General features: G+C 39.3%; 1 protein-coding gene across 1 annotated transcript; it reads right to left on the bottom strand.

Moving 5' to 3' along the window:
* Positions 1-10,496: 10,496 nt before the first annotated feature.
* Positions 10,497-11,459, bottom strand: LOC125093904 (olfactory receptor 10C1-like). The gene has a single exon (XM_047719648.1). It carries the CDS (start codon positions 11,457-11,459, stop codon positions 10,497-10,499), a length of 963 nt encoding a protein of 320 aa, XP_047575604.1.
* Positions 11,460-21,261: the final 9,802 nt, after the last annotated feature.

Below are 21,261 nucleotides of genomic sequence, written 5' to 3'. Positions count from 1 at the left end.
TCTTTTTTTAAAAAAAGTTTTTTAAAAATGTCATAATGTTATGTTAGTCACCATACAGTTCATTTTTAGTTTTTTTATTTAATTTTTAAATTTTTTTTCTTGTCTTATTTAAAAAAATTTTTAATTTATTTTCAGCATAACAGTATTCATTGTTTTTGCACCACACCCAGTGCTCCATGCAATCCATGCCCTCTCTAATACCCACCACCTGGTTCCCCCAACCCCCCCCCCCCCCGCCTCTTCAAAACCCTCAGATTGTTTTTCAGAGTCCATAGTCTCTCATGGTTCACCTCCCCTTCCAATTTCCTCCAACTCCCTTCTCCTCTCTAACTCCCCTTGTCCTCCATGCTATTTGTTGTGCTCCACAAATAAGTGAAACCATATGATAACTGACTCTCTCTTCTTGACTTATTTCACTCAGCATCATCTCTTCCAGTCCCGTCCATGTTGCTACAAAAGTTGGGTATTCATCCTCTCTGATGGAGGCATCATACTTCATAGTGTATATGCACCACATCTTCCTTATCCATTCGTCCGTTGAAGGGCATCTTGGTTCTTTCCACAGTTTGGCGACCATGGCCATTGCTGCTATAAACATTGGGGTACAGATGGCCCTTCTTTTCACTCCATCTGTATCTTTGGGGTAAATACCCAGTAGTGCAATGGCAGGGTCATAGGGAAGCTCTATTTTTAATTTCTTAAGGAATCTCCACACTGTTCTCCAAAGTGGCTGCACCAACTTGCTTTCCCCCAACAGTGTAAGAGGGTTCCTCTTTCTCCACATCCCCTCCAACACATGTTGTTTCCTGTCTTGCTAATTTTGGCCATTCTAACTGGTGTAAGGTGATATCTCAATGTGGTTTTAATTTGAATCTCCCTGATGGCTAGTGATGATGAACATTTTTTCATGTGTCTGATAGCCATTTGTATGTCTTCATTGGAGAAGTGTCTGTTCATATCTTCTGCCCATTTTTTTGATAGGATTATCTGTTTTGTGTGTGTTGAGATTGAGGAGTTCTTTATAGATCCTGGATATCAACCTTTTGTCTGTACTGTCATTTGCAAATATCTTCTCCCATTCCATGGTGTTACCTCTTTGTTTTGTTGACTGTTTTGTTTGCTCTGCAGAAGCTTTTGATTTTGATGAAGTCCCAAAAGTTCATTTTGGCTTTTGTTTCCTTTGCCTTTGGAGACATATCTTGAAAGAAGTTGCTGTGGCTGATATCGAAGAGATTACTGCCTATGTTCTCCTCTAGGATTCTGATGGATTCCTGTCTCACGTTGAGGTCTTTTATCCATTTTGAGTTTATCTTTGTGTACGGTGTAAAAGAATGGTGGGGTAAATTTTTAAATTTTATTTTTTCAGTGTTCCAAGATTCATTGTTTATGCACCACACCTAGTGCTCCATGCAATCTGTGACCTCCATAATAACCACCAGCAGACTCACCCAATCCCCCACCCCCACCCTCCAAAACCCTCAGTTTGTTTCTCAGAGTCCACAGTCTCTCATGGTTTGTTTTTGATGTAGTGATCACTTTTCTATTCATAGAGTTGCAGCTGTTCTTTTCCTAGATGTCCAGTTGAGTTCATACGTGTTTGGAATGATTTGATTGCTATCTAGCTGAATTCCTGGAACCAGATGAAATTAAGGTCTTCTACTCCTCTGTTATCTTGGACTCTACCTGTGGAATACTTCTGTGAACGGATATGATCATGAAAAACTAAAAAAAAAAAAAAATCAACATAATATAATTAAGAAAGCAAGAAAAAGAAAAAAAACCTACAAAAATTAATTGAGACTGCAAAGCTTTTCAGCATAACAATTTACACTTCCACTAAGATTGAATGAGAAATTCATTGCTCCTCTTCCATCCGAGTGGTGTAGCAACATTGGTCGAAATGTTGCCAACCTAAAATCATGAAAGTAGTTTTCTCAACTTGCAACTATTGAGAAGACTGCATTATTTTCCTCTTATTATAACCTACTGCATAGTTACTGTGTCAGCAGATTTTCTGACTTGAAATTATACCTGTGCTCCTGGAATAAGCTGTATTTGTGATGTATTGTTTTTAGGATATTCCTTTGATATTTAATATAACCTTTTGATAATTATTGTAAAATTATATAAAACATAAAGCTATGTGGATTTTTAATGGAAATTGGCCAACAATAATAACATCACTTCTTATGTCATCTGTTGTGTTTTATGCGTCAAAGTTATGTTAGTCTCATAACATGAGTAACTTTCTATTTCCTACTAAATTTGGAGGAGATTAAATAAGCCTAGAGTTAATGGTTCTTTTGTTGTGGAAAAATAATCAGACCTGCTAGAGATCCAAGTGACACTCAGAGAAGTAGGAGAACTTGGGTTTATCTTATGCTGGTGGACATGGATCAGCTTGTGCTCAAAGTTCTGGGCCTCAGGCAGTGGGGTTATAGGGCTTTTATAGGGGACTACTGGCAGTCAGGTTACAAGGACCATGCTGACTGCTGTTAGGTGGGTTTAAACTGGGAATGTGAGGGCTGCATTAGGTGGGAAGAGTAGTGCAGGGAGCCTGTGGCTGGAAGCCTGTTTACAGAAGCAGAAGTGGCTGGTAATCTCTTAACTCCCGGTAGGACTTCTGATTATCTCTAGCTTATTGTTCATAACTTTCCATCTTCTGGGGCCTCCTGGCTGAGGCCTGCTGTGGGTAATTTTCCTCTTCACTTTGAGTTTTCAGAAGTCCCATAAAATAGATCCAGCCTTGTAATGCTAGGGGTATATTGTATGTTTTGATTCTGAAGTCATTTAAAAAATATTGTTTTATTCAAGCTTTTTCTTTCTTGGCTGAATTTTGATAATTTATATTTTTCCCAAGAAAATTATCCATTGCATTTAGGTTTTTAAGTTATTGGCTTACCATTCTTTTTAAAAATTTTTATTAATTTTTATTTTTATTATGTTGTGTTAGACACCACACAGTATATCATTAGTTTTTGATGTAGTGTTCCATGATTTATTGTTGTATATAATACCCAGTGCCCCACGCAATCTGTGCCTTCCTTAATACCCATCACTGGGTTCACCCATCCCCCAACCTGCCTCCATTCTAAAACTCTCAGTTTATTTCTCAGAGTCCACAGTCTCTAATGGTTTGTCTCCCACTCTGATCTTCCCCCTTCACTTTTCCCTTCCTTCTCCTAACATCCTCCATGCTATTCCTTATGTTCCACAAATAAGTGAAACCATATCATAATTGACTTTCTCTGCTTGACTTATTTCACTCACCATAATCCCCTCCAGTCCCATCCATGTTGATACAAAAGTTGGGTATTCATCCTTTCTGATGGCTGAGTAATATTCCATTGTATATATGAACCACATCTTCCTTACCCACTTATCTGTTAAAGGCCATTTTGGCTCTTTCCACAGTTTGGCTATGTGGACATTGCTGCTATGAATGTTGGGGTGTATATGGCCCTTCTTTTCACTACATCTACACCCAGTAGTGCAAATGCCAGGTCATAGGGTAGCTCTATTTTTAATTTTTTAAGGAACCTACACACTATTTTCCAAAGTGGCTGCACCAACTTGCATAACCACCAACAGTGCAAGAGGGTTCCCCTTTCTCTACATCCTCTCCAACAATTTGTTGTTTCTTGTCTTGTAAATTTTTGCCATTCTAACTAGTGTAAGGTGGTATCTCAGTGTGTTTTTTTTTTAATTTTTAAATCATTTTTTAAAATTTATTTTCAGCATAACAGTATTCATTGTTTTTGTACCGCACCCAGTGCTCCATGCAGTCCGTGCCCTCTCTAATAACCACCACCTGGTTCCCCCAACCTCTCACCCCCACCTCTTCAAACCCCTCAGATTGTTTTTCAGTGTGGTTTTGATTTGAATTTCCCTGTGGCTAATGATGGCGAACAATTTCTCATGTGTCTGTAGCCATTTGTATGTTTTCTTTGGAGAAGTGTCTGTTTGTGTCTTCTGCCCAGTTTTTAACTTATTTGTTTTTTTGGGTGTTGACTTTGAGAAGTTCTTTATAGATCTTGGGTATCAGCCTTTTGTCTAGTGTCATTTTCATTCTTCCTGAAATAATGTCTTGTGTCATTAAATCTCTGTCATACTGTGTGTCACTCTATCTTGAAGATATTTACTCATGTAAACTGCCAGAGGTTTACTATTTTATTACTTTAATCAAAGAATCAGTTTTTTAAATTTATAAACACTATTACATTTGCTGTATAAGTGTTCTACTTCACTCATTTCTCCTTTTTTCTTTATTATTTTCTTTATTCTATTTTCTTTGGGTTTATTTTGCTCTTTCCTTAACTTTGTAACTTGAATGGTTAGTCTGTGTTCCTCCAACCAGCCTCTTTTCTCGATAAATGCATTTAAATCTATAATCTCCCTTTAAGAACTGTTGCAAGCCACACATTTTTATATATGTTTTTGTTGAAGTTTAGTTATAAATGCTTTGCAAATTTAATTTCTTTTGATTCTGTAACTTGAAATTATTTAGGAATGTGATTTGTAGAATCCAAACTCATGGGATGTTTGACTATGATTTCATGAATGATATCTTCTTATGCCTATTATATTGTTATTGATTTCTTATTTTACTCTATGTGATCAGTGACTATAATCTGAGAAAAGTCCTTTAAAATAAAATTGTCATTTTCACCCAGTAGTTCTGAAAGATTTGCCCCATCTATCTGAAGGCTTGTTTTTTTTTTCATTTAAGACCATAGATTGGAAATCACTCAAATTCATTTCATGGAGAAAACCCATGGGAAAAACACCAACTTACTTCAGCCTATCACAGATCAAAGATATATCTTGGAATGTCTGAGAGAGCCACTAAAAGAATAATATACTAATGTATTGCTAAAAACTTGAAGGTGAGGAAGTGTCACATAAAACTATTTGATTAATTATAAAAATGTAATTACAATAGAAAAGTCAAGCAGGAAAGAATGTCCAATGGAAAAAAGACAGCCTCTTCCATAAATGGTGTTGGGAAAATTGGACAGCCACATGCAGAAAAATGAAATTGGATCATTTCCTTACACCACACACGAAAATAGACTCAAAATGGATGAAGGATCTCAATGTGAGAAAGGAATCCATCAAAATCCTTGAGGAGAACACAGGCAACAACCTCTTCGACCTCAGCCGCAGCAACATCTTCCTAGGAACATCGCCAAAAGCAAGGGAAGCGAGGGCAAAAATGAACTATTGGGATTTTATCAAGATCAAAAGCTTTTGCACAGCAAAGGAAACAGTTAACAAAACCAAAAGACAACTGACAGAATGGGAGAAGATATTTGCAAACGACATATCAGATAAAGGGCTAGTGTCCAAAATCTATAAAGAACTTAGCAAACTCAACACCCAAAGAACAAATAATCCAATCAAGAAATGGGCAGAGGACATGAACAGACATTTCTGCAAAGAAGACATCCAGATGGCCAACAGACACATGAAAAAGTGCTCCACATCACTCGGCATCAGGGAAATATAAATCAAAGCCACAATGAGATATCACCTCACACCAGTCAGAATGGCTAAAATTAACAAGTCAGGAAATGACAGATGCTGGCGAGGATGCGGAGAAAGGGGAACCCTCCTACACTGTTGGTGGGAATGCAAGCTGGTGCAACCACTCTGGAAAACAGCATGGAGGTTCCTCAAAATGTTGAAAATAGAACTACCCTATGACCCAGCAATTGCACTGCTGGGTATTTACCCTAAAGATACAAACGTAGTGATCCGAAGGGGCACGTGCACCCGAATGTTTATAGCAGCAATGTCTACAATAGCCAAACTATGGAAAGAACCTAGATGTCCATCAACAGACGAATGGATGAAGAAGATGTGGTATATATACACAATGGAATACTATGCAGCCATCAAAAGAAATGAAATCTTGCCATTTGCGACGACGTGGATGGAACTAGAGGGTATCATGCTTAGCGAAATAAGTCAATCGGAGAAAGACAACTATCATATGATCTCCCTGATATGAGGGATAGGAGATGCAACATGGGGGGTTAAGGGGGTAGGAGAAGAGTAAATGAAACAAGATGGAATTGGGAGGGAGACAAACCATAAGTGACTCTTAATCTCACAAAACAAACTGAGGGTTGATGGGGGGAGGGGGGTTGGGAGGGGAGTGGGATTATGGACACTGGGGAGGGTATGTGCTATGGTGAGTGCTGTGAAGTGTGTAAACCTGGTGATTCACAGACCTGTACCCCTGGGGATAAAAATATATTATATGTTTATAAAAAATAAAATTAATAAAAAAATAAATAAAAATTAAAAAAAGTAAAGAAAAAAAAAGAAAGAAAAGTCAAGCAATAAATCAAATAGAAATCACATAGAAAAATAGTGGCTACCAACTCCAGAAATTATATAAATTATATAAATTATGTATTTAAATTATAGTGTATAAATTATATAAATATAAATGGCCCAAACCATCCAAAGAAATATAAACATTTTCATATTTCTTTTTTTTTTGGAGACTAAGATAAAAACTACATCTGAGGATGCAGCATAAAGGATACAAAAAGACATGCCCTTGATCGGGGCTAAAAGAAAGCTGGTACAGGCATGCTACTACTGGACGTAGGAGGGCTTAAGGGAAGAACTATTACCAGGAATAAGGAGGAAGTTTCATCCTGCTAAAATATTTAATCAACCTGGAAATTAAAATACTCCTGGACTTACATACACCCTGTAACATAGCTTTGAATACAAAGCAAAAGCTGACAATTAATGAAGGCACTAGAGAAATCCACAGCCAGAATTGGATGAATCACTGGTAGAAAAGACACACACACACACACACACAGGAGTGAGGCAGCATGCAGGAATTATGACCAACACAGCAGACTTCACCTCACAAGTACAGAGAGAACACCACAGCTAAAACAATACATGGTCATTTCTCACTCACACACAGAACCTCCACAATAGGCTGGCCATGTAGTGAATGACAAAGCAAGTCTGAATGCATTTTGGAGTTAAATGCATACAAGCATTTTATCTGAGAAAAGAAAAGATAAAATCAGTAACACAATGGACAAAGTATGACTGTTCTTCATGTGTGAACATTTCAGGCATAGTAAACACAAGTAGGATAACATGAGATAAACCCAGGGATACAGCAAGTAAACATGACCATTTATCAACATCACACCAATTTTGTTTCAAATATTTCCTCCCATAGTTTTTTTTTTTTTGCTGTAATTTTTAAAAGTAAATTCCAGACATCATATTATTGCAAATGTATGTAATTTAGAATGAAAATGAACAATACTTCCTAGTTATAATCCATCAGCCCATGTTTCTGCTTTCTTATCTGTCTTGAAAATGTCTTTTTATCTTTGGTTTGTTCAAATCAGGATCCACAAATTTCCACACCTTGCATTTTGTTGGTATGTTTGTTATGTGTGGAGGTGTCCTGTAAGTGGTAGGTCCATGATATCTGTGATCTCTGCAGCTAGCACTGCACTCTGCAGGCAGGAAAGCAGGAAATGCAGGAAAGCAGCCCCTAGGCAGTTTGTCAGTGAGGGATGGTTGGGCTTCAATTACACCTTATTTACACAAGCAAGCACCAGGTCAGGTATGACCCTCTGCTGACAATTGGCAAACCAAGCCCAGCTTGGCCATTCTGTAAGGAGACAGGCTGACCTAGAGGGGCTGATGGTACATTATGATTTTGCAACTTGCTATAGAAAATAACTCTAAGAGTTATAAAATTAATACATTCTTTTTCAAACTCTCTCTCTCAGCCTGTATTTCCTTATTGTTCGGCCTTGGGCAACCTGGCTTTGATCTTCTGCTGGTTCATCCATTATTGAATCAAATAAACTTTTTAGCACATTCTAAAAATCTATTTGTTTGAGGATTTTGCTCTAAGAAAACATGCTTGTGACTGGATTTTCATGTAAACAGGAGCTAAACAGTAATGTGTGTACTTTCAAGATAGTAGGCATATATATTTAGGTTTTCTTTGGGATTATTGTTAAATATAAATCAGAAGTTACTGTTTATACTGCATATGCTGATTAAAACCAAAAGATAGGCTTTCAAAAAAGAAAAAGAATACCACTCCTCCGAAAAAAAATCTCACAAGTTAGAAAGAAGCCTGAACACCAGGGCTGTGCCTTATCAGCAGAGACATTCTATGGTCTTTTCACTCTTACTTATCCTGGGGACAGTGTACACAGGGAGTCAGAATTAATGGAATAAACTCTCCTGGAATCTGTGGCCAAGAACCATGGATCTTGCATCAGACCTTCTGTAACCAATGTTGGCTCTTACCGACTCCTGGGGGTGAGCAGCTTCTGCCTCTCTTCCTTGGGCTCCACGAGGGTAGAATGAGAACAATAGTATATGGGTGGTTTTCAAGATCAAATATTAGACAAACATTGAAGGAGCCTGAGCTGCCCTTTCATGTATTTAGAATCCAGTAAATGGTGGTTATCCTATGGTCGGTGCTGCTGTCAGAGCTGGTGCTCAGGAGAATGCACTCCAAGGCCTCTTGGAAATAGATGGCACAGGGTTTGAGAATCAAAGTTAGCAAATAATTTCTCCCTTATTAACATTCAGGAGGATTTAATAGAGAAAATATGGAGGGTAAATTAATTCATGACAATGTAGATATTTAAAACAAACATTAAATGTTCTAGAAGATGCATTTTTCATACCTTTTATATTTTCAACATAATCCGTCATGAGAAGGGACTTCAGTGCATGTGTGTGCATGTGTGGGTGGCAGAAAGATAAAGGCTAAATTAAATAAATATTTACATTGGTTATTCTTGCATGGAAGGAATATAAATGAATTAAAGTTTAATTTGTACATTTTTATATGTTTTATACATTTGCTCTGAAGAGCATGTATTATATTTGTTTTAATAGAAATGTCCACAAATATTTTAACATTTATATTATACATAAATTATGTGTTTGAATGAATTTGGTAGTTCTTGGTAAAATAGGGATATCTGGCAAAATGCACATCGTGGTCATTAGTTAATATCACCATTATCCCCTAATAGAATCATCACATCTTTTGATCTTTTCCTGCTAATTGATATTTAGATCTCAAACAAAACTGCATGTCTTTACAGTGTATAACATGATGATTTGATATGCACATGTGTTGTGAAATGATTATATTAACACACCCCTTGCCTCACAGAGATTATGTGTGTGGTGAGAACACTTAAGATCTACTCTCTCAATACACATCAAAAGTACATACAGCATTGCTAACTAGGGGACCAGGCTGTCCATCACACTCAGGACTGTCCATCGTACACAGTGATTAAGTCATAGACCTCTGCTCTGTCCCATTACAGCTACTACATGAGCAGATACCAACTCCTCACAACCCACAGCACCTCCCTGAGAACTAGGTGCTCACATTCCAGGCAATGCCTCTCTAGATGCTTACAGCTCATTTCCCTTCAGAGCAAGTGTATGGATGATTTCAAAACATATGGAGCCAGATTCATTTGCATATATGCAAATTTTGTAAGTTACACAAAAATCTTTTAATTATATATGTTAATTATTTTTGGTTCATTATTATCCTTCTTGAATTTAAGTATGATTTTCTCTTTAAAAAGATTTTCACCGTGGAGACTTTTGATAAAAATTTCCCACTTTTTTCTTTTAATTTTCAGCAAAAAATGCCTCTGGAATGTGTTTGCTTTTTTTATATTTAAATATTTTTATAGTAAATGCAACTCACAGAAAGAATTAATTCTATATCACTGTAATGATAATTAAGGTAGAAGTGTTTAAAGTATTTTTTTTTGTGGAAAGAAATAATGTGCTCCATGGAGTTATTAGGGAATTGAGAGTCATGTGGGACAGACATATGTGGGAACACTGTCTCCAGAGACCAGGGCAGATTCACAGGAGACACTCAGGGACTAGAAAATGCCTAAGAATAAAGAATGAGAATTTGCCAGACTTCTAAGATATAATCTGGCAATGTATACAGCAAGCCTAGACTGACATATTTTGGAAAACCTGTCTAGTATTGGACTCACCTATCAAAATTCTTTGGTAGCCAACTTCCTTCCAGAATTTGGCAATCAGCAGTTTGACTGTGACTACAGAGGTGTCTCCCAAATTACAGCTACTATTATTTTATTTATTATTTTTTTAAGATTTATTTGACAGAGAGAGAGAGATCACAGGTAGGCAGAGAGGCAGGCAGAGAGAGAGGGGGAAGCAGGCTCCCCGCTGAGCAGAGAGCCCGATGCGGGGCTCGATCCCAGGACCCTGAGATCATGACCTGAGCCGAAGGCAGAGGCTTAACCCACTGAGCCACCCAGGTGCCCCTACAGCTACTATTATTAAAGAAGGTCCTCACAAAATAGGTTGCAGAGAGCATACTGCAGAGATCAGTTTTGTTTTCTTTCTTTACTCCTGGGTTGTGTGTGCATTTTTTCAAAAAGCAGATTTGCATGGTCCTCCGGGATCTACCCATGAGTCAAAACTTTCTTCTTACCCAGGGTTCTCTGGAGAGCTGCCTTGACCTCCTTGTTCCGTAAACTGTAGATGATGGGATTGAGCATGGATGTCACCACTGTGTAGAACAGAGATAGGAGTTTATCTATTCCTGGTGAATGGCTGGCCTTTGGTCTCAAGTAGGTGACAGACCCAGAACCATAGAAGAGCGTCACTACAAGCAGGTGGGAAGAACAGGTGGAAAGAGCTTTACGGCGGCCCTCAGGGGAGGGCATGATCAACACAGCGGCTAGGATCCTGCCATAGGAAGCAATGATTAGTAAAAATGGACTGGAAATGCAAAGAATGGCCACAACAAAAACTGCGGCCTCATTATGAGATGTATCACCACAGGCAAGAGCCAGGATAGGGGGAAGGTCACAGAAGAAGTGGTCTATTTCACAGGGGCCACAGAAGTTCAAGGAGAAAATGTAGTTGGTCTGGCCCAAGCCTACCATGCAACCCACTCCCCAGGAAACGACTGCCAACTGGGCACACACCCCACGGCTCATTCGTGTTGCATAGTGGAGAGGGGAGCATATGGCCATGTAGCGGTCAAAAGCCATGGCTGCCAAAAGACAGCACTCGCTGATAGCAAAAAATGTGAAGAAAAACATCTGTGTAGCACACCCCTCCCGGGAGATCCCCCGGGTCTCACTCACAAGGCTCTGCAGCATCTTGGGTATGACGGAGCACGTGTAGCCAATCTCTAAGAGAGACAGGTTGGCCAGGAAGAAGTACATGGGTGTGTGGAGGACTGAGTTGGTCCAGATGGCAAGGGCTATGAGGGCATTTCCCGTGAGGGAGGATAAAAACATGAGGAGGATGAGGGTGAATAAAAGGAAACACTGTTCTTTGACCTCAGAGAACTTGGCAAACATGAAGTACTTGACAGACAGGCTGCTGTCCTGCCACAAGGAGCAGCTGAGGTTCATGACCTGGGGAAGAGGACAGCAAGGAAAATGCCATTCAGCTATAAATGCAAATCTCTATATTGCTTTTTAAAAATTTTTTTTAATTTATTTTCAGCGTAACAGTATTCATTGTTTTTGCACCACACCCAGTGCTCCGTGCAATCTGTGCCCTCTCCAATACCCACCACCAGGTTCCCCCAACCTCCCACCCCCCACCCCTTCAAAACCCTCAGATTGTTTTTCAGAGTCCACAGTCTCTCATGGTTCACCTCAGCTCTATATTGCTTTTAATGAGCTCTAGTAAGTCAGAGAGATACACTTCTTACCTGCAATTTTAAAATTCAAAACACACGTCTTCATACCTTTACCAATCAAATCCTGTTCTGTGTTCACAAAGCCAGGGGATCCAATAAAAAATATACCTAGTCACCAAGCATAAAATTGAAAAAAAAATTAACATCAGCTCAATTCGGTCTTCATTTCTTCCTTTAATCAATCATCAAATACTGCCAGATGAAGGTCCTCTCACACCTGTCCTTTTCTTCCTGTTGCTGTTGTCGCTGAATTCATTCAGCAGGTGCTTATTGAGAACAGAGTACTCTGCATTTACTGCTGTGGGTCCCGAGATTTCACAACAATAACAACAAAACCCCACAAAAACACACCATTTCTCCCCAAATGAAACTTATTTAGTGAAAGAAAGCAGAAATTAAATGGGTATTCAATGAATAAAGAATGGCTCTAATGCAAAGTTATTAAAGCCAGGTGTGTCCTGGGGACTGGGTGTTGGAAGGGGGCTTGGAGCATGGAGAAGCAGGAGCCCAGGTGTGAGGATCCCCACACCCACTCACACCATGTCTACACTGCATGCTGATTTCACTGCTCAAGATGACAAGTTTCTTTACCTTTAATACTTCTCATATGCCAGCCTTTCCCCATCATGGGGTTCTTTGCTAAATGGAAATTACCATTGTCTTCAAGTTCAAATTCAAATGTATTCATGTAATTCATGAAAATCCATGGATTGACTCATTGATTATTGATGAAACTTTGATCTTATCCCTTAATAAAGGACTTCATGTTACAGTATTTCCAACTACACACACACTAGCAGCCTCCAGAGTGTGTCATGCTTGCACAGATTTCATTCTCTTTGTGCTCTTTTTCTTGCAGGCACTTGACATCTGCCTCCCTGATTGTCCACCCAGTCACCTGCCCGGTGCACTCAGATTGCAGGATGGCATCCTCTCCTCCCTGGAAATGTCTTCCCCATGCCTGCTCTGCCTTGTCCCCATACTATGTGTGGGTATGCCCCCAGTGTGTTCCCACAATTTGGTAACCTCCATGAGCACACTCACACCTCTCAAGGACAATCAATTGCTCATTTCTTCTTGAGCATAGCCTCAGACACAGACACAGAGATCAGGATTGTATTTTTTACCTTTTCTTGCCATTATACTCACCACCATTACCAGTGAGTAAGTTCTCTTGTAACAAGGAAATGCTGGAATGCTAAGCTTTACTCTGGCTGCTGGAACACCTGCCCAGGGATGCCGAGGCTATTTTCTGAAGTTAAGTGTGATAAAGCTCATCTCTGTCAGATGTCCCAAATGTGAGAGTTATTTGTCTTTCAACCTAATACATTCCTGACAAAGCATTCCTTGTTCTTTTTGTGGGTGTACTGCCATTCGGCTTGTTCTTTTAGAATATTATCAAGCAAGATTCTACACAATGTTTGCCATGAAAAGGGAAGAATAAGGAGGAGGTTGGGTGTCCATTGCTCTGGATGCCATCTGTTTATTAGCATAACTGGAGACCATGTTTATCCTACATTTGCTCAGAACACATCACTGTTTATTCCACAGTAACATTTGATGCCAGTGTATATAAAACACAAAAGTATGCTTTTTGAGGTTCCAAGTTACTATGAGTAGACAAGTATATTAGGTGTATTCACAAAAACATATGTACAAAAATTGCATATGCACATATATCTGTACCTCCACACAGAAACACACACATGCAATTCCATACTGAGTAGCATAGGGATTAAGAGTATTTTGGAGATACTCTATCTGGGTTCAAATCCAAATACAGCCATCTAATGCTGGGTCAAAGCTAACTTTACTTAAACTACGTGTCTCTTCAGTTTTCCCACTTATAAAAGGAGGTGATAGTGGTATGTCCCTAATGGTGTTGCTATGAGGATTAAGTGAGTTAATTCCCATAAAAGCACTTAGAAAAGTGACTCAGTATGCAGTAAGTATTGGTCATCATCATGCCTGTGTCCATGTTTATGTTACCATAGATTTCCTTCATATAATCCCTCTTGGGGAATTAAAAATTTTTTTTTAAATTTATTTTCAGCGTAACAGTATTCATTGTTTTTGCACCACACCCAGTGCTCCATGCAATCCGTGCCCTCTCCAATACCCACCACCAGGTTCCCCCAATCTCCCACCCCCCGCCCCTTCAAAACCCTCAGATTGTTTTTCAGAGTCCATAGTCTCTCATGGTTCACCTCCCCTTCCAATTTCCCTCAGCTCCCTTCTCCTCTCTAACTCCCGTGTCCTCCATGTTATTTGTTAGCTCCACAAATAAGTGAAACCATATGATAATTGACTCTCTCTGCTTGGCTTATTTCACTCAGCATAATCTCTTCCAGTCCTCTTGGGGAATTTTTTATCCCAATCTTTAATCATCTCTCCTGATTCATTGTTTTCATTCCCTTCTCATGTTTTGCTTGGCACCTGCCATGATGGAGAGAAGAACAGTAGAAAACATACACAGACAAACATAGACATGTGAAAATGCCACCTGAACATTATGTCTTGAGATAAAACCCTTGCATTATGGATCATTTTAATCTACTGATTGCAAAATTGGCCCAAGTTGAGGATGTGAACAAATGGACCAATTCAAACCTGGGAAAAATGAAATAACAACTCTGCAAAATGACAGAGTCCCAAAGCATGTGACTATTGAAAAGTTGCTCACACATCAGGCAGTCTATTATAATGTATTTACATGTATATCAAAGCATTTGTAAGCATTCTCCTTGCACTGTAATTAATTAATATGTATAGTTCCCATGAAGTAATGCAGGTGCAGGTGCCAGGTGTCTGCAGAAAGAACATCAAGCCAGTAGAAACACTGGGTTTGAATATTGCTTCTGTCTCTCCCCTGACACAGTTTCTTGACTTAATATTTCTGATTCATCATTTCCATGTAAAGGAAAGATGACGAAGCCCTTCCTATCTTTCCTGCTGTGTTGTTTTGAGTTAAAAATGCAAACACTGTAGAGGCAAACCATGAATAAAAAAGTAAGAAATGGTGTTAAAATGCAATTTATCAGCGTCAAAACTTCTTGTTTTTTTTTTTTAAAACATCATGTTATATGGTCTCATTCATACGTGGGATATAAGCAATAGCACAGAGGACCATAGGTGAAAGGAGAGAAAACTGGAGTCAGGGGGATTCAGAGAGGGAGAAAAACCACGAGAGACTGTGAACTCTGGGAAACAAACCAAGGGCTTCAAAGGGGAGGTGGGTGGGGCAAAGTGGTAGCCAGGTAATGGGCATCAAGAAGGGCACATGTTGGAGTGCCTGGGTGGCTCAGTGGGTTAAAGCCTCTGCCTTCGGCTCGGGTCATGATCCCAGGGTTCTGGGATCTAGCCCTGTATTGGGCTCTCCACTCAGTGGAGAGCCTGCTTCCTCCTCTCTCTCTGCCTGCTTCTCTGCCTACTTGTGATCTCTGTCCGTCAAATAAATAAATAAATAAATAAATAAATAATACATAATCTTAAAAAAAAAAAGAAGGGCACATGTTGTGATGAGCACACTGAGGGTTTTGGAGGGTAGGGGGGTGGGGGGTTTAGTCGAGCCTAGTGGTGCATATTAGGAGGGCAAGTATTGCATGGGGGCACTGGGTGTGATGCATAAACAATGAATTTTGGGACATGAAAAAATAAAATAAAAAAAGAAGTGTCCTATCAAGAGTCCATGACCAAGCAAATGGTACTGTCATATAACCTGAAGATATAGGCGTTTCATGCCCGCTGAGAAATTTTATTTGTAGATTCCTATTCCAATGTAATAAAGATTAAGTGGCCCTAAATACCGGTGAGATTCTGAAGGTTTAAGTATCGAGGTGCACTTTGAGTGTCAGTTGCATATATGAGAGAATTGGGAGGGAACTAAGGCAATTTTACTGGCTCAGCTTCACGTGCTGCCTTGCCCGGCCCTCAGAGCCAAGACAAGCTCTCAGTATGCCATTCTGGTTTGGAAATAACCCAGCATAAGTGATTGATTCATTTTGGGTCGTCACCACATAGTTAGAAATATTCCTTGACTGACTCAGCCTCTTCTGAATCTGTTTTCATAACAAAATGTTTCTTTTCTTCCTATCAACCAAAGGAAAACATGTTCTATGTTACTAGATATTGTATCTGAAACACTTAGAAGAGTGCCTGGGGTGCAAGAGACATTTAGTAAATATTAATCCTCATTATTATGAAATTTTTATTTCTGAATCTCTTAATAGGAGGCAGCATTTATGTAAATGGCTCATTATGGATTATAGAGATGTTTACCCATTGCTTTCCACAATTTCCCTGCAGTCGCTGTACCGAGGACCTGATAACAAGGTGATGCCTTAACATGGCACAGCAGAAACTATTTTATCATTTGATTGGACCCAGGTATGCTAGAGAATTCAGATATTTCCTTCCCCAACAGTAACAGATATTTCCTTTGAAATAATTAATTTAGAACAACTCACAGGAATCTTATGATAGGAATACTGGTAAACTGAGTAAGTTATACTCTTCAGAGTAGGAAGAAAACCACTGATTAAAGTTGTGGTCAGCAGTGAAGAATGCTTTGGGTTTGTCTACCCATGTCCCCATTGTAATCCACTGTCTTCTACAGCCCTCATTTCTTAAGACAGCCACTGAGCCACGTACCTGTAATCATAATATTTGAGGGAAAAACTAGCTGGTTGTTGCTTCTGATGAGCCATTCCCTGATTTTCTCTGCATCCTCCCCCTACCTCACAGCCTCTCCCACTCCAGTTGATGGAAGTACGCTAGTTCTCTAAGACTGTGTACCCAGAAGCTTTTGTGGTAGTCAGGGCCACATCTGGTCTCAGGAAGCCTGTATGTCTCATGGGAGAGCATCACGTCCCTCAAGCCATACCCGCAAAGCTCCCCACTCCCCCCACAAAAAGCGTGGAAGGCTGGGCCAATCACAGGGTGATATAGTTGAGCCCTCCTCCTTCTTAACTAACAGTGGGGTATGAACATGAACATGTTATATTTTAATTCTTCTTGTTCTGGGTCTGTACCCTCCCTTTCCCCCTCCCCCAGGAGGCACATTTCCTTCTCACTGGAGAGTGTCAGGAAGTTTGATTCTGTCTCTTAGGAATTGTCATGGGCAGGTCTTTCTCTGTTGGTGAATGCTAACATTTAGGGCAACAGAAGTAAATGTAAAGGACTGAAAACTCAATAGTTAAATATAATGAATAGCTTATATTACAGGTAACTGCTATTACAGTCTTTGTGCAGAGTATGGTATCAATACAATAAAATGCATTGTTGCATCCAAATCTTTGGCAACTCTAAATTATTAATATGAAAGCTTCAGATTTTAAATTTGTTGTCTGATTAAACAAAGGAAATTTATTGCACAATTTATGAATCGTATCAAGACATACAGTTATGAAAAGTACATCATTAACTTTCATATATTATATTGATGCAATTATTATTTATTCTTATAAAAGACTCAAGTAATAAGTCATAACAATCTTTTAATAAGTCATAATAATCTTTTAGTTACACATGAGTTTGCTAAAGAACCTACTGTTTTCTATCAAAACTAATAATAAAATGGTCAAAAGTCAAAGGGTGTATATTAAGACAGTGGAAAAAACTGTAAGGTACTGAATGCTTATTATTTAAGTGATACAAAACAGTGAGTAAGGTACTATATGCTCATTATTGTCATGCTACAAAGGTGAAGGGGAGAGAATAAAGAAGAAGAAAGTGTTATTTAGGTAAAAAATTCCCCTTATTGCTGTCCCTTCAAATGAAATGTGTACAATAACTTCTTTGGAATTCCACATAAAGAGCTTATTGTTCCAACTGTATATATTCTGGCTTACACTTTTAGCTTTTAGTACTCCTGAATTAGAGCCTGAATGCTTGAATATGATTTTTTTTATTGTGTTATGTTAGTCACCATACAGTACATCATCAACTTTTTATTCAGTCTTCCAAGATTCATTGTTAACATGTAACACCCAGTGCTCCATGAAACCTGTGCCCACCTTAATACCCATCTCTAGGCTCATTCATTCCCTCACCCCTTCCCCTCTAAAACCTTCAGTTTGTTTCTTGGAGTCCACAGTCTCTTGTGGTTCGTCTCCCCCTCCAATTACCCCAAATTCACTTTTCCCTTCCTTCACCTAACATCCTCCATGCTATTCCTCATGTTCCACAAATAAGTGAAACCATATGATAATTGACTTTCTCTGCTTGACTTATTTCACTCAGCATAATCCCCTCCAGTCCCATCTATATTGATGCAAAAATTGGGAGTTTATCCTTTCTGATGGCTGAGTAACATGCATTGTATTTATAGACCATATCTTCTCTATCCATTCATCTGTTGAAAGTTATCTTGTCTCTTTCTACAGTTTGGCAATTGTGAACATTGCTCCTATGAACATTGGGGTAGAGATGGCCCTTCTTTTCACTCCATCTATATCTTGGGGGTAAATACTCAGTAGTGCAATTGCCAGGTCATAAGGTAGCTCTATTTTTAATTTTTGAGGAATCTCCACACTGTGAAGCAAAGTGGCTTCACCAACTTGCATTCTCATCAACAGTGTAAGAGGCTTCCCCTTTCTGCACATACTTTCCAATGCTTGTTGTTTCTTCCCTTATCAATTTTTTTCTACTCTAACTGGTGTAAGGTGGTATCTCAATATGGTTTTTTTCTTTAATTTTTAGCATAACAGTATTCCTTGTTTTTGCACCACACTCAGTGCTTCATGCAATCCGTGCCCTCTCTAATACCCACAACCTGGTTCCCCCAACCTCCCACCCCCCGCCCCTTCAAAACCCTCAGATTGTTTTTCAGAGTCCATAGTCTCTCATGGTTCACCTCCCCTTCCAATTTCCCCCAACTCCCTCTCCTCTCTAACTCCCCTTGTCCTCCATGTTATTTGTTATGCTCCACAAATAAGTGAAACCATATGATAATTGACTCTCTCTGCTTGACTTATTTCACTCAGCATCATCTCTTCCAGTCCCGTCCATGTTGCTACAAAAGTTGGGTATTCATCCTTTCGGATGGAGGCATAATACTCCATAGTGTATATGCACCACATCTTCCTTATCCATTCGTCCGTTGAAGGGCATCTTGGTTCTTTCCACAGTTTGGTGACCGTGGCCATTGTTGCTATAAACATTGGAGTACAGATGGCCCTTCTTTTCACTCCATCTGTATCTTTGGGGTAAATACCCAGTAGTGCAATATGGTTTTTTTTTTTTCAAACAATTTTTATTTATTTATTTATTTTATATCTTTTCAATGGAACAGTATTCATTGTTTTTGCACCACACCCAGTGTTTTGATTTGAACTTCCCTGATGGCTATTGATGATGAATATTTTCTTATGTGTCTGTTAGCCATTTGTATGTCTTCATTGGAGAAATGTCTGTTCATGTCCTCAGCCCATTTTTTGGCTTGATTATTTGTTTTTGGGCGTTCAGTTTGAGGAGTTCTTTATAGAACTTGGATATCAGCCCTTTGTAGTTATTCTAGTCTGAAGAAATTCATTTGCGAATGTCTTCTCCCATTCTTTGGTTTGCCTCTTTGTTTTTTGTTTTTTTAATTTTTTTTTTCAGCATAACAGTATTCATTATTTTTACACCACACCCAGTGCTCCATGCAATCCGTGCCCTCTACAATACCCACCACCTGGTGCCCCCAACCTCCCACCCCCACCCCTTCAAAATTCTCAGATCGTTTTTCAGAGTCCATAGTCTCTCATGGTTCACCTCCCCTTCCAATTTCCCTCAACTCCCTTCTCCTCTCCCTCTCCCCTTGTCCTCCATGCTATTTGTTATGCTCCACAAATAAGTGAAACCATATGATAATTGACTCTCTCTGCTTGACTTATTTCACTCAGCATCATCTCTTCCAGTCCCATCCATGTTGCTACAAAAGTTGGGTATTCATCCTTTCGGATGGAGGCATAATACTCCATAGTGTATATGCACCACATCTTCCTTATCCATTCGTCCGTTGAAGGGCATCTTGGTTCTTTCCACAGTTTGGTGACCGTGGCCATTGTTGCTATAAACATTGGAGTACAGATGGCCCTTCTTTTCACTCCATCTGTATCTTTGGGGTAAATACCCAGTAGTGCAATATGGTTTTTTTTTTTCAAACAATTTTTATTTATTTATTTATTTTATATCTTTTCAATGGAACAGTATTCATTGTTTTTGCACCACACCCAGTGTTTTGATTTGAACTTCCCTGATGGCTATTGATGATGAATATTTTCTTATGTGTCTGTTAGCCATTTGTATGTCTTCATTGGAGAAATGTCTGTTCATGTCCTCAGCCCATTTTTTGGCTTGATTATTTGTTTTTGGGCGTTCAGTTTGAGGAGTTCTTTATAGAACTTGGATATCAGCCCTTTGTAGTTATTCTAGTCTGAAGAAATTCATTTGCGAATGTCTTCTCCCATTCTTTGGTTTGCCTCTTTGTTTTTTGTTTTTTTAATTTTTTTTTTCAGCATAACAGTATTCATTATTTTTACACCACACCCAGTGCTCCATGCAATCCGTGCCCTCTACAATACCCACCACCTGGTGCCCCCAACCTCCCACCCCCACCCCTTCAAAATTCTCAGATCGTTTTTCAGAGTCCATAGTCTCTCATGGTTCACCTCCCCTTCCAATTTCCCTCAACTCCCTTCTCCTCTCCCTCTCCCCTTGTCCTCCATGCTATTTGTTATGCTCCACAAATAAGTGAAACCATATGATAATTGACTCTCTCTGCTTGACTTATTTCACTCAGCATCATCTCTTCCAGTCCCATCCATGTTGCTACAAAACTTGGGTATTTATCCTTTCTTTTTTCTTTTTTTTTTACAGCTTTATAAACATATATTTTTATCCCCAGGGGTACAGGTCTGCGAATCGCCAGGTTTACACACTTCACAGCACTCACCATAGCACATACCCTCCCCAATATCCATAACCCCACCCCCCTCTCCCAACCCCCTCCCCCCATCAACACTCAGTTTGTTTTGTGAGATTAAGAGTCACTTATGGTTTGTCTCCCTCCCAATCCCATCTTGTTTCATTTACTCTTCTCCTACCCCCTTAACCCCCCATGTTGCATCTCCTCTCCCTCATATCAGGGAGATCATATGATAGTTGTCTTTCTCCGATTGACTTATTTCGCTAAGCATGATACCCTCTAGTTCCATCCACGTCGTCGCAAATGGCAAGATTTCATTTCTTTTGATGGCTGCATAGTATTCCATTGGGTATATATACCTCATCTTCTTTATCCATTCGTCTGTAGATGGACATCTAGGTTCTTTCCATAGTTTGGCTATTGTAGACATTGCTGCTATAAACATTCGGGTGCACGTGCCCCTTCGGATCACTACGTTTGTATCTTTAGGGTAAATACCCAGCAGTGCAATTGCTGGGTCATAGGGTAGTTCTATTTTCAACATTTTGAGGAACCTCCATGCTGTTTTCCAGAGTGGTTGCACCAGCTTGCATTCCCACCA

Source organism: Lutra lutra, chromosome 2, assembly GCF_902655055.1.
Source record: "Lutra lutra chromosome 2, mLutLut1.2, whole genome shotgun sequence".
NCBI classification, from domain to species: Eukaryota; Metazoa; Chordata; class Mammalia; order Carnivora; family Mustelidae; genus Lutra; species Lutra lutra.
Note: the sequence above shows the minus strand (reverse complement) of the source record. Positions and strands in the feature narration are given on the sequence as shown.

Excerpts from the sequence above, each read along its gene's own strand:
- LOC125093904 (XM_047719648.1), bottom strand. The coding sequence starts at position 11,459 with ATGAACCTCAGCTGCTCCTTGTGGCAGGACAGCAGCCTGTCTGTCAAG.